This window comes from Volvox carteri (genome assembly GCF_000143455.1).
Source record: "Volvox carteri f. nagariensis unplaced genomic scaffold VOLCAscaffold_17, whole genome shotgun sequence".
Taxonomy (NCBI): Eukaryota; Viridiplantae; Chlorophyta; class Chlorophyceae; order Chlamydomonadales; family Volvocaceae; genus Volvox; species Volvox carteri.
The window spans coordinates 58217-71827 of NW_003307560.1; the positions used below are offsets into that span (position 1 = coordinate 58217).

The 13611-nt window shown below is 57.3% G+C and overlaps 3 protein-coding genes across 3 annotated transcripts; 2 read left to right on the forward strand and 1 right to left on the reverse strand.

Moving 5' to 3' along the window:
- Window positions 1-6102: 6102 nt before the first annotated feature.
- VOLCADRAFT_117442 (uncharacterized protein) lies at window positions 6103-6702 on the forward strand (the record flags this gene model as incomplete). Its single annotated transcript, XM_002949979.1, has 1 exon — window positions 6103-6702. The coding sequence occupies one exon, from the start codon at window positions 6103-6105 to the stop codon at window positions 6700-6702; it is 600 nt and encodes a 199-aa protein (XP_002950025.1).
- A 443-nt stretch (window positions 6703-7145) lies between these two features.
- Window positions 7146-10516, reverse strand: VOLCADRAFT_80899 (uncharacterized protein). The gene is made up of 7 exons (XM_002950095.1): window positions 10211-10516; window positions 9891-10099; window positions 9358-9491; window positions 8961-9063; window positions 8522-8687; window positions 8220-8354; window positions 7146-7833 (listed from the first exon to the last, which is right to left on the reverse strand). Exons 1-7 carry the CDS (start codon window positions 10407-10409, stop codon window positions 7739-7741), a joined length of 1041 nt encoding a protein of 346 aa, XP_002950141.1. The 5' UTR covers window positions 10410-10516; the 3' UTR covers window positions 7146-7738.
- Window positions 10517-10860: 344 nt separating this feature from the next.
- Window positions 10861-13485, forward strand: VOLCADRAFT_90449 (uncharacterized protein; the record flags this gene model as incomplete). The annotated part of the gene is made up of 7 exons (XM_002949980.1): window positions 10861-10980; window positions 11373-11443; window positions 11855-11956; window positions 12134-12275; window positions 12571-12742; window positions 13031-13203; window positions 13450-13485. The coding sequence occupies 7 exons, from the start codon at window positions 10861-10863 to the stop codon at window positions 13483-13485; spliced, it is 816 nt and encodes a 271-aa protein (XP_002950026.1).
- Between the last annotated feature and the right edge of the window lie 126 nt (window positions 13486-13611).

The following is a 13611-nucleotide window of genomic DNA, read 5'->3' on the forward strand; positions in this document are numbered from 1 at the left end:
GGCTACTCGCAGCCTCCGCCTCAGCTCCTCCGCTTCCGCCTCCAGCTTCAGCCGGCCATCCTCAGCTCGCTCCGCCATGTTAGCGGCGGCCGCATCCATGGCGACCAAAGCCTGCGGCGCGTGACAAGGCAGGTGGGGAGACTTGCAGGAACAGCGATTATCCAGGGTCCGCCTGGTGATCGCATGCACGGGACAGGTCGAAAAGGGATGGCGCAGACACACACACACACACCTTGCCGAACTCCGTCCCCGGTGGACTGTTGTTGTGCCCTAACCCCGGATTGTGGCTCCGCCTTCCCCCCCGCGCACAGCATTACTTATTCAGTAGCATTGCTCTTTTACCCACTATATGTAAATATCTATACATCTATGCATATGCGTACATCGCCCTATTTCGTCCCGATCACACCTCGAGCCGGCTCCGCATAGCCTCCGCTTCCTGGCTGGATGTCTGTGCTGCACCCTGTGCCTGCTCCAGCAGGCCCCGCAAGCGGTCCAGCTCCTGGATCCGTGTCTCTGCCTCCGCCTCAGAGTCCGCGAGCCGATCCAGCAGCTCCTGCTGCCCTTGGCGCGCAGCCTCCAAGTCTGCTTCCGCCTCATCCAACCTTTGGCGCAGCTCTTCCACCTCCCGGCTGCCATCCGCAATGGACTTCTCGGACGCTTCCAGCTGCTGGCGCAGCCGGCCCACCTCCGACCGCAGCGCCGCCACCGCCGCTCCTGCATCTGTAAGCTGCTGCCGCAAGGCCTCTTTGTCCATGTCGGTGGCAGCACGAGCTTCCTCCAGCTGGTCCTGGAGCCGCTGCAACTCCTCTTCGTGCGCCTGGGTCTGCGCCTCGCGCTCCTCTAGGGCTGCAGCCAGTGCCGCTGCCAACTGCCGACGCAGCTCCTCGACCTCCCGCAGCGCACCGCTCAAATGGTCTGCACGAATCGGGCTCGGCGGCTCCTGCAGGGAGAAGGTTTACATGGTTGTAGTGATGACACAAATAGCCACCGTGCAAGCAAGCTCCGTGGTGTAACCTATGCATTCCCAAATTAGATATCAGCATACAGGCAGATCGCATGCTAGGCAGCTCCCGCGCAGGGTTCTGTTTCCCGGTGAATGTACAGAAACACGTCTTGGCAGTTCCAAAAGGAATGGCGCCAAGCTATAGTACCTGTGCGTTCTCGCCGGAACCTTGTTCATACTGCCGCCTCTGGGGTCGCTGCTCGTCGAGCAGCAAACGTTGGCACTCATCAAGCGCCACTTGAAGCCTCTCCAGACGGAGGCGAAGGGTCTCTGAGACTTCAAACGATGCGCGCACGTCGCCCGCCAGGTCAGGAAGGGGTGTCATGAGGACCTGCTGCAGCCGGCGCAGCTCTTCTCGTGTTGCGGCTAGCTCCGCACTCAGCCGCTCACGCTCAGACTGGGGCTGGGTCTAGGGTGGCAGAAGAGAGGGGACGGACGGCAGATGGAGGCGACGCCAGCACTATCAGCCTATCTAACACTGCATTGCCGCAACTATACATGATGAAGTTGCTGTGCAAGGTCTTCCTGTTTGGAAGCCGAGGCCTGCTCCAGGGGCAATAGGGAACTGTGAGTGTCATAAGGGATATTTGACTTAAGTGTGCATCCAGGTAGTCCCGCGCACCTAGGAGGTCCGCATGTGCCAACCAACACGTCCCAGTCAACCTTGCAACTCGCTCACCCCCATTGCGGCGCTGCGTAGCTCCGTAACCTGCTGCGTGGCCATCGCTAACTCCGATGTCCGGGCGGCAAGCCGCGCACCCAGCTCCTTTGCCTCCGCATCCTTAGCTGCGATCTCGGCTTGGCACAGCGCCAAGTCCGACAGCGCTTGAGATAGCTGCTGTCGCACAACCGCCGCCTGCACCGAGCATAACCACAGCACTGATAGATGCAAGCATGATATCGTCTTTCGATAGACCCAGTAATGTGCTTAGGATCGGCCTGGGTCTGCACGCAGACAGAAACCTGACCCACATGCCCAAGTCTGCAGCCAGGAATCTGACCCAAGCCCTGTCCACATGTCTCTGTTTCGGGCCCGTTGTCTCGTCCAGACCTGCCACAGTCGCATGACCTCCTTGAGTGCTTACCACTGCTGTTGTCTTGCCTCTTTCCGCCTCCAGGTCCGAAACCAGCCGAGCATTGCTGGCGCGCAGCGCTGCGACCTCCTCCTCAGTCTGCGCCAGACATCGAAATACCCATGACACATCTTGTAGTAGGAAATTAGATGGTGGTCCCACAACCTCCGTGTGAAGTACCAGCAGCAGACAAGGCTAGCTCCTTAACATTTCCTCTCATGCCATGGGGGCTCCTCTGCCAGGAGGCCTACCTGCGTCAGCTGCTTACGTGCCGCATCACCCACCACCGCAGCCTGCTGCAGCTCAATCTCCGCGTCCAGCAAAGCACGACGAAGCCGCTGTGCCTCTTCGCTTGCGGTCGTAGCCTGGTTATGCCACATGGCGTGGATTCGAGTGAGGCCGATCTAAGGCTGTCAAGGATAATTGAGACAGAATACTTGGAAAACTTTGTATCGTATCAAACGGAGGACTTACAATCCAGTTCTACGGATCACACGCACTGTAGATACAATCGAACAAATCTGTGGTTCATGGACTAAAACGACTTCAGCCCAAGCTGACGTCATTACCTGAGCGCCCCGCTCGGCAACAGCGACGCGTGCCACCTCGAGCTCCGCACGCAATGCGTCCACAAGGGCGGCCTGCTGTTGGTCCTGCTGCGCCTGTGGAGCCTGCTCGTTGGGAAAAACACGGGGTTGAGACATAAGGGCATCTTGAGGCCAGGGAGCCGTGTGGCCTGTCTCACAATCCCAGCAAAACGTGGCGCCTCATTTCACGTCGCTGCATCGCGCCGTATCCCGCCAATGCCACCAGATGAGCAAAGGTTTCAAATCCTCAAACGTCCGTCACGCCACAAGGGGAGGAGCGTGCTCGCATCTACCACTATAACGGTCTGTTTCAGTATCCCGTTCACGCAGCATACCTTGGGCACTAGCGCCACTTGTACCATTGCGGATGTGGCAAGCGAATGATCGTGCTCGCTGGTATGCAATCCGGCGGAGGGTGTCCTGGCGGGGCTCCCGGAATGCCGCCCTGCGACCGGAGCACCGTCGCTGCCATCCGCGGCTGCCTGAGCATTCTGATGACGGGTTGCCGCGCCACCTGCACGCTCCCAGGCGAGCTCCGCACGCAGGCGCATGACCTGACAGTGAGCAATAAGCGTGAAGCATGGAATGGGCAATCAGTGTGTTTCCCACTGGCAGGAGGCTGGAGAATGCAAGATGAAATCAATGTTCGTCCCATGTCCCTGTCCGTCAGAGTGCCCTTTGCCGAGGACAAAACCAGCGCTTCTCGACAGCGAGATTGATGGACTCCTTGCTAAAGTGCAGTAAGCGGTATTCTGCTGCTTGCTGCAGAACGCTGCAGTTCCTGCTGCTTGTTGCAGAAGACTGTATTGATCGAAAATCTACACCGCAACCTGAATTCCGATGCGCTCACCTCCTGTCGCAGCTGCAATACTTCCACCGACTTGTATTCGACCGGCTGCTGCTGCCCGTCGTCCTGGCCACCGCCGTTGCGCTGGGGACCATGTGGTGTGGACATGGCACCCGCTGAGGCGCTATCGCTGAAGAGGTGTGGCTGGGATGGCTGCTGCAACTTAGGGTGGTGATGGTGGTGCACAGTGGGTGTGTCAAGTGAGTTTCCGCTTCCTCCCGGTAGCGGTTGCGGTGCAGCCACGCGCCGCACCGCGCTCGGCGTCTCATCCGCCCGGTCATAGTTTAGCGTCTGTTGCTGCTGCTCCAGCACGAAGGATGTAATAACGGACTTGATGGCACTCAGCGTGGCGGGATCTGCATGGATGGCCGCAGCCAGCACCGAGTTAGTGGAGGGTATGACCGATTGTGCAGAGCTTTCCATCCGGGTTTTCTCACCCGGGTAATGGGCACGCGCACAAAACGTGAGAACAACAGGAGAATCGTTGCCGTTGCCGTGGGCTGACTCAGGCCGTTCACCCGGCGGCGCACGACTTATAGCAAGCAACAAGCGCACCTGGCTTGCCACCGCTTGGGCTTGTCACTGCGCCCCGGGAAGCCCGGAGCTCCGAGATCATGGCGAACAGCTCCATCGCCACCTCCGACCTGCAACACAAGCACAGGCATTACAGCAGATTACAGGAAAACCAAGCAAAACTACTGGTAAGGTGCATGCACTAGATTGTGCACCTGAACAAGGCCTAGAGCATGTTTCGCCTAGAACCAGTCTGCGGCTATAATCCAGAGATTAAGCTGTCGCCTGGGGTTATGCGGCTTTTGCGAGCCCAGCAATGATCAGTTCCATGCCGGTCCTCTCGTTATGGACACCTCGTTAAGCCACAGTGCAAGGCAACGCGTCAAACTGCATTACTTATTCCTCCTGTCGCCGGCGAAAGCGACGCGCCTTCCATGTACCCCTGACATGCACGCACCATTGTCTCAGTTTCTCCTGCAGCACTGAGCGCGCCTCCTCGTCCTCGTACAGCCGCTCTGCCACACGGGACTCTACCTCCAGGGAGTCGGGGTCATCCCCCAGCGGCAAGCTAAGAAGGAACGCCTCCACAGACAGCTGAGGTGAGGCCACGCGTTGGAAGCGTGCCAGGATAGGAGGGGTACAAGTACAGCAGTACCCATGTTTCGTTGCGTGAGGTTGTCAAAGTCCTAGGGCTAAACCCCAAACGGTTTCGATAAAACAGAGAGTGCTCCGTTCCGTTCCTTACCATGCACCCTGGACCACTTCATAGCTCAATTCACCTGAATCTAATTGCAAACCAGGTGTGGTGCTGGCCCACCTGCAATGAAGAGTTTTGACGGGTCTGTCGTAGGAACCCTGGCGATGAAGCAGGAGAGTTAGCCGTAAGATATTCCCTTGGCGGGCGCTGGCGTGGCTGCTGTCGCTGTAATCTGAGCATCTCAGGTGTCGTGCGCCAGGCATCACGGGCGCCCGACGCCCATGGGATTGAGCCGGCTTCATTACGGGTAGCGTACGACCGGGCGGGGCTGAGGCCAGGACTCAACCGACCTGTAGAGTTTTGTGGATGGGCTTCAGAGATAGGTTCCATGGTAAAGTACATGCGCGGGACAGGGGAGGTGATTTTGATTTCGGAATTTTGGTGCTGAACAGATGGGCTAGATGGCCTGACAAGGCGTCAACTTTATGCCACACGCATAACCAGCATATTTTATTCTACGCTTTGTTTGACGAAGTAAACATGCGTTCTATAGATCCATGACACCGTTGCCATGCAAAGTTCCATTTGATAGCTGCTGGTCAAACCGTTGGAACCCATCCTCCCCCAGTGGACCCAGGTTCAGAACCCATGTACGCACCGTCTTCTTCGCCAGGTATCCATGGGCCTCTATACGCCATGGGGTGATGGAAGAAATACTTAACAGGTTGTCACGCCGGACATCGTGTCCAACTGCTACGCTCTGCGGAAACTATAATGAAAAGGTCTGATACTGTTACGCAAGTGTACATATCCTTATCAAACCCGAACCTAGGTGTTGCACCTTGCTCGATTTTGACCTGGTTTCGGGTGCTCGTACATGTGTGCTATCCGCAAAGAACCCTTGCCCGTAGGTCGCGTCCAAACAAACATTTTTTTATCTGTAGCTCCGATTTTTTGAGGGCCAGCGCATTTATTGTTAAGGGCTGTGGTGCGTTACCCACATCAACGTTTTCCGTTCACCTAAATTTGGGAAGACGACAAAGACACAGAAATTAAGGACAATGCGGAAACAAGTCCTGTCGTTCTGGTTAAAGGGACGGCATTCAGTGTTAACGCTTCTGCGTGATGGGCACGCCGTGACTGGCCAATCAGCATCATCGTGTCAGATGCTATCAACGTCATGTTCCGATCAGACTCTTCTTCCCAGTACGTCTGCACCGTCACTGCCCCCTTCCTTGCGGGAGCTACAAGGCAGTGTCCGTGCACCCCGCAGCCCTATCGTATCTGCAATAGATAGACAACTTAGTGCCGAACAAGGTGATGCGTCAGCATGCGAGGACGTTGACACCACTTTGCTCGACGACGGGATATCTCGCCTCATGCTTCGTTCAAACAGTGTGTCCCGTGAGCACCTTGACACGCTGCGCCTGCTTCGCCGGTATAACAGCGGCATGCCGGGTCTTCGGGGCCAGACAATCCTTGCAAAAGTTCTCAACGTTAACGCGAAGCGGGTGCTCGTGGACACCGGCTTCACGGGGCTTTCTGAGGTGCCGCGCGACGACGTCACCATTGCACACGTCTATACCGACGATGGCCAGCTGCCCGCACGGATGTCCACTGCAGACATTCGGCCGGGGGACCTGCTGCGCCTCCGTGTGGACTGCGTATACACGCCCTACGGAGACATGCAACTCACCGCGGTGAAGGGAGACCGTGAGCAACAGCGGAGAGTCGTTTGGGGTGAGCTGCAGCGCAGGATGGAGCAGCAGACGCTGGTCAGCGGCAGGGTGCTGAACGAATGCCCTGGCGGCTTCGCGGTCGGCGTTGCGGGCTTCGTCGCTATCCTGCCGGCAGCACTGGCGGCTACCTCAACATCCAGGCTCGTAGGTGTCCGGCAGGATTTTCGGATCATCGCCATGGATAACGTGCGGCAACGAATTACGCTACAGGACCCCAAGCTGCAGCGCATGAAGCGATGACCGGAGCTGGACCGCTCGCATTGGCCCCGCTTGTACGATACTGGGACTGCTAGGACTGAAGGTGGTCTTTGCAGGTGTGCGTGCAAGATTGGCGGGCACGGCATGAGTCCTTAGGCGTGCGATTGGCACACAAGACACCTACAGGCGGTATGGGCGCAAGGTTTGAAGCGTGCGTCATGGGCGCGTACGGTCGTGGTGCTTATGATTTTCTCTGTGGGGCAGGACTTGTACAGTGATGACAGCGCAGGCCGTTCAAACTGTAACGTAAAAGCCGTAGGTTGACCGCCTTCCCAGCAGTTACCAAGTTATCAAGGATCTGCTGGGATCGATCTTGGGTGCAACAGTGCTGTGCTCATTTAAGCTTAGGCTGTACAATTTTTTTCCCATCACATGCGGCCGGTCATGTTGACATCAGTCGCCGTTCATATGTCAGGAAGGCTGTGCGGCACGTGGTGTGTTACAAACTATGAATGACGAGCATCATGCGAGCTCTAATACTACATGCCTTTCCATACACCAGTAACGCTTTAGCGCCACTACCAAGTACACCATCCCGCAGTTATGCAGGTTTAGTCCCGGAAACCCCATTTCCTTTGTACGCACAGAAGCATCCGAGATCCGAAAACTACACCCCACCCTCTCGGGCGAGAAGACCTTCCGGTTGACAGCTTGAATCCGGGAAGAAGCATTAAGCCGCAGACACATCACGCATCTTAAACGTCAGCCCGCCCATTCAGTCCAAGTTTCCAATGGCACACATGCAACGAGGTGCGGAGCTCAATCAGCAAATTTATGATAGACGATAATGAGCAACTACGTTTGGCGTTACGCATTGAGGGAAGCTACCAGGAGCTACCTCAACATTAGTCCAAACCATAAAACGAATCGCTACTGCTCCGTGCAACGTGCATATGCAACGCAGTTCGTTCAAACAGTGGTTCTGTTTGCCCGATAATATGACGGTAGCTCTCAGCAGCGCACAAATCCACTGGTTGGCGCTCGCGTCGTCCGCGGTTTCCCGTCCGCCACAGCATCATCACATCTTGGACAGTTGGTTGGCTCGTTCTGTTGCCGCAACTACAGCGCTCATGAATGCCGCACGCACACCCGCCTTCTCAAGCTCGTGCACACCTGCCGGCACCAGCCAAGAAATTGTGTGCGAGTTATTGGGAGGTTAAGAAAAAACACGGCAGACCCAAACACCGCGAAGCGGGTGGTGAGACAAAGACGCCCAGCTCATCTGAAGAGGACAGAGCGCTGGAAACCGAGTGCAGAGGACGGAAGATGGAAGACCCAACCATGTCAGGGACGCAAAGGCCTATTGCCCACGAGAAGATTGCCACACTCGATTGTACATCATCTTACAGGTCCAACGCTGCCCCAATGTAACCTAACGAAGCTGCCGAGTGTGCGAAACCTCGAAATTTCCAACGCTCTAGGCACCGGCCGCCGATAAGCCTCCTGCGGCAGCACTGCCGCTCGCGTCCCGCATCTGCTCTCCAATCAACCTCACCCACCTGCAATTGTCGTGCCGGCCGGCGAAGTCACCATGTCCTTGAGCGCTCCCGGGTGCGTGCCCGTCTCAAGGACCATCTTTGCGCTGCCCAGCACTGTCTGAGCGGCCAGTGCCTGCGCAATATCCCGCGGCAGGCCTACAAAGGGACGCCGAAGGGCCACAGAACGTCAGGAGCCCCAAGACGCGCATGCACATGCCACGACAGACCAGGGATGCTGCGGGCCGCGGTATGAGAAGCCCAGGAATCCTGGTGCACCATCTACATCCACTCCGCCCCTTGCAGCCTGCACTGCAAGATCTCACCCGCACGCACGCCACCATCTGCTAGGGCCTCCACCATCATGAACACATAGGCGGGGCCGCTGCCACTCAGGCCCGTCACCGCGGCAAGAAGCTTCTCATCCACCGTATAGATCTTGCCCACCGCCTCGAAGATTGTGCGGACCAGAGCCTCGTCCTCAGCCGATGCCTGGCGCAACCCACGGCGCGGGAGGAGAAGGCATCAGGTAAAGCATTAGGCAACATGAACCACACCTGACGCTCTGGCAGGCAGCTTCACGGGGACCATGTCCTGCATGTGTGCTTTCACGACCCCGACCCTGGACGCGCACAGGGTCGCATCCACGCGAGTGCATCTCACAGCAAAGGGGCATCTACTTCAGTAGCACCAGCCCCGGCCGCGCTGCTCACTTGGGAGCTGCGCTGGGCAGCGGCCCTGTCATTGAAACGTGACGGTTCTCACCTTGCCACCTAGGCACATGGCCGCGGCTGTCTCTCCCACCAGGCAGGGCGTGTTGGGCATCACACGGACAACATGTGCATCCGGGCCGGCCGCCTCCACAAGCCTGAGGACATATCGCAGTGAGGAAGCAGGTGTACCAGCAAGTACGAGGACCTTAACTGAGATACCTTCCCGTTGTTGAGGTCAAAGTCGCGACTGGTACCTTCACGGACCATGCAGAAGGTTCTGAGGGCACTGAGGGCGGCTGCTATGTCGCGCGCAATATCGTTCCAGAACTGGAACCCGCAAAAGCTACTTTCTGCACCTATACTACCCCACAAGCCCACATGCTTGTGGACCCTGCGCAGCTGCTAAAGTCCCGTACGCCCACAACCCCAAGTCACCGCTCCTCACTCACTTCTCCACCGTGATGCCCGCCGCGATGGAGACGACTGTATGGGCTTCCGTTAGGACGGGCCGTACCTCCGACAGTACCTGCGCCACGTGTTGCGGCTTCACAGCCACAAACAGCACGTCGGCATTGCGAGCAACCTGCAGCAGCAGCGCGGGGAAGTTGGTCAGAGGTTGGCGTTGCGGTCACACACTGGCGGGTTCGATGGGAGCGTGTGTAGGTGTTGAAGGGGTACCCAGTCCGTGTGGTGGCAGCGTGTGCGGCAGTGTCTAAGGACTACACGTAATCGCTTTTGCATTCTTGGCCGTCCCCACAAGGACATCCTAATGCATTGCGCAGGGATGCGGAAAGGGGGCCAACAGTCCTTCTTTGCAGCTGGGAATGCTGGGAGGAGAGCTGATGAAGCCCAAGTTTTCGGCAAGTGAGGCTCGGACTGAATGGCAAGTTGCCGTCCCTGCTAGCCAGATTGCATATTGACAGTCTTCGACAGGCACATGAGCAAAAGACTGTCTTGTGATCCCGCGCGATCATAGGCTTACGTCCATGTTGGAATCGTACGGCGTGGCGCCGAAGCTCTTGAATAGCTCCTTGCGCACGGGATTCGGATCATTGCACGCAATGCGCTCAGCTGTTACAAGGCCACGCTTGATGAGACCCCGTGCAAGGGCTTCGGCCATTTGTCCGCTGCCCAAGAAGCCAATTCGCTTGTCGAGCACAGCTGTTGCGGACGCCATTGGGACTGGGGAAACTGCAGTCGACCCAAATCATAATCTGTTAATAGAGTTTTCAGTTCCTTCAAGGAGATGATTCCACACTGATGCTCGGGGCGAGCTACAGGAATGCCAAGCATGTCCCTTACCTGTAGCCGCCGGAACGATGATCACGCTTTTGATATGATCCCTAGTTTTAGCTTGATCAGCTGTTAGCTTCACTGAAGGCACGGGGGCCCAGCACGTTGCTGCACTGAAGCCAAGGAGCGCCGCCGAGTTAGGCAAATTCAGAGGCGAAAAGCTCTGCCGGAATCCGTTCCTTGCAAATACACGGCAAATTTGTAACATGCGACCCAGGGTAAGAGCAGGCCTCCTTGCTCCTGCTGGCCGGAGAAACAAGTACAGCTCTTCCTGGCAACGCTGTATCGAGACTTTCCTTAATCACAAAAATATTGCTGTTGCATCAATAACTTGCAGGATCGTGCCCATTAGGTTAAGTTGGTTCAGTCGTAACTCGTCCCAACAGTTCCGTTGGCCGTAGATCGCGGCCTACGCCCACCATTCACAAGGGATGTTCCCTCGGTTGTGCTTAAAATTTTCCCGCTAATCGATTTTAATGATGTGGTGTCAACCACTTACTGAAATTCAACGAAAACTCAACCCAACCATGCGTGCACAGCTATCCCTGCGTAAACATGTGGAGGTTCGTTCAAGATGTCCAGGAATGTTGCGGAAGAAATATAATCGCGTTGTTGTAACGGCACACGGTTGTCAGGACCGGCAACGTGCTGACACGCTGATGACGGGACTGCGCTGCACGGTCGCTGCGGCGCTGAGTAGCCTCTGCATGATGGCTGGTGGAGCTGCAATGCCTCTTGTGGCGTGGGCGGACCCCACGCTTACCCGGAGTACCTATGTGGTAAGGATGACAGCACTCAGTACGCTAGGGTTAGTTAGGACCACGGAAAGGCAGATGCGAAAGCTTTGTACGGTTTTATATCTATGTCATGTGAACTCACTCAGATAGGCAATAAGGAGCCGCACAATCCACGCTATACGCTACTTGTATTGGGGCACAAAGCCGTTGGGCGTTGGGACGTCAGTGCTGTGTCCTTAGGCAGGTGGGAAGTACCCACACATTAAACCATCTCCAATTAAATATCCCATCGCCGCATTCATTTGAAAACAGTACCTAAATATCTATGACCGGCCCCCGAAGTCGCTCACGGATCACCCCAGTACCTTGCGGTGCCACAGTACCTCTCCCGTCCCAACCTGTCGCATAACATTGCGCCCCGCCCCTCCCAACAGTATGATGCCGGACGACTCTTGGGGTCCGAGAAGCGGGACCGCCTGGACTCGGAGCTGGCGGAATTCTCACGGTTAGTGCCGAACATTTCGTACATTACCTCCCGCCCGCCCTGTGCTGTGCTACGATACGACAAGGGAGTACAGCAAATTCGCTGCCGCGATAGGTGTCCCTGCTTCCTGCAGTATGTTTAGGAGCCAAGCAACAGTTGTGTGCATGGCCCAGCGCAGGTGCCTCTTGTTCGCGGACAGTGCTCCGTAGAGCTCATGTACACTGTCCGCAGTGCCCGGTCCTCTCAACAGCAGTGTGTGCCACTCATCCACAGTTCCGGCGCTGGCTGAGCTCGCCCTCTTCCCGCTGCCAATCTGCTCCTCTCTCTGACCTGGGCATTACGTCGCGCTCGGCTCTCCCTTTCTTCGAACGCACGCTGAAAGGTACCTCTACTACCTTTGCCCTGGCCCCAAAAGCTTCTGCTACGCTCCAGACGCACTGGCTGGAATGTCCGGGTGGTAACCAGCTATGGCCCTGGCACCCGGCCGGACGAGACGGAGATACGGGCGGCTTGGGGTCCACTGGACAAGCGCAGGTGAGAGTGAGGGTCGGCAGGGCGGATCGCTGGTCCGCCAGCGCAGGTGCCGATCCACATCATTGCCGTTGGAGCTGTTACATAGTTGCGCGGACCGGGTTCATTAAGACGTGGTACGAGGGCTGCCGGCAAGTTACCCGCACCGGTGCGCCGCCCGCCGTTCACTTTGCATGGCAGTGTCATCGTGGAGTACGACGCAACGGCACCCTCGCTCATCAACCTGCCGTACATCGGCGACGAGGCAGTGGTGCTCCTCAGGCGACCTTGGTGGTTTGAGTTCAAGGGCCGCTTCGGTAATTTGTTTTACGTCCGAGAGCAGGTAAAAAAGGGCGTGCCTGCAGAGCGCTGTTAATGGTTCTTTCCTCCCAGCGGTCTTGTAACCCTAGAGTTACACCTGCAGCGTTTGCTTCAAGGAAATTCACGACACCTCTATTGCTCACGCATCTCATCGGGACCAATGGTAACCATGTTGCCGGGCAGCCGCCTGGCGCACGCCCTTTTCTCTTCTGCCCCTCCTCCCCGCTCCTTTCGTCCGCGGCACCCAGCCTCGACCAACCCCCGCCTGCTCACTCACTTCTGCTGACTGCTGGCCGATGCTGCTGCTACCCCCTCAGGGCGAGCAAACTGCCATCCTGGCCAGCACGCAGGTTCTCATGGGCTGCCTGGCCCGGCCGGGCGGCTGCGCAGTTGTCCCCGGGCTGCCGGAGGAGCAATACTATTTCACGCTGGTTACCAGCATCGGAGGCGGACTGGTGGCCGGCTTCGTGTCCAAACTAGAACCGCAAGGTGGGTGAGTGGGCTATTGAGGCGCATGCAGAGGAGAGGTGTTCTGGGGTTATGGTGCAGCGGGTGCAGACACAGGCCCTGGCGTCGGACCCTAACAGTGCCGCTTGGAGGTGTTTCTTAGACCTGCCGGCGGTCTGACGGGCAGTGGCTGATGGCTGGACGGCTAGATGCACGACAACGTGGCCCCCTGCCACGTCTCCTTTGTGGAACAAGCTTCAGCCGCGTTAGGATGCGGGTCACAGAAGTCACGAGAGCGTTGAGGCTCAATCGGTGACATGGCATGTGCAGGTTTTGTGCAGCGGCGATGGGTGTGGCTGCTGATCTTCTCGCCGCTGTGGGCAAGTCTGTTCATCAATTTTGGGTTGGGCCCCGTGGTCAGCCGCACTGATGATAAGCTGCCGGTGATCGGTAACTGCTTGGGATTCGCGCTGGGAGCCGCCTCACCATACCTGGTGCAGCGGGTAAGTTGGACAGGGCTGGTCTCAGCTGGCGGGCACTGGGGACTCCCGCACTCCGAAGGGCTGTGGAAAAATGTAAGGTTGCAAAGCGTTGGATAGTCATGAACCATGACTGTACAGGGCATGACCATACCGGGCCACGGTATGGGGCTACCTGCCGGGCTAGTAGCCCTGAGTGGACCCAACAATCGCACACGCCAGTCCACGGGCAATGGCCACAACTTCTCTGTTGGAAACCCTGTCCTGCAGATACTTGCTCCACCGCCACTTAAGGACCAGCAGTAACGTGGCGACCAGGTGCCCACCGGATGGATCGGGGGATGGGGTCTAGTAGCGGTGGGGAGGGAGACGTGACATGCAAATGTTTTCCCGTAACCACCGGTGTGCCTTTACTAGGCCCATTAACTAGGC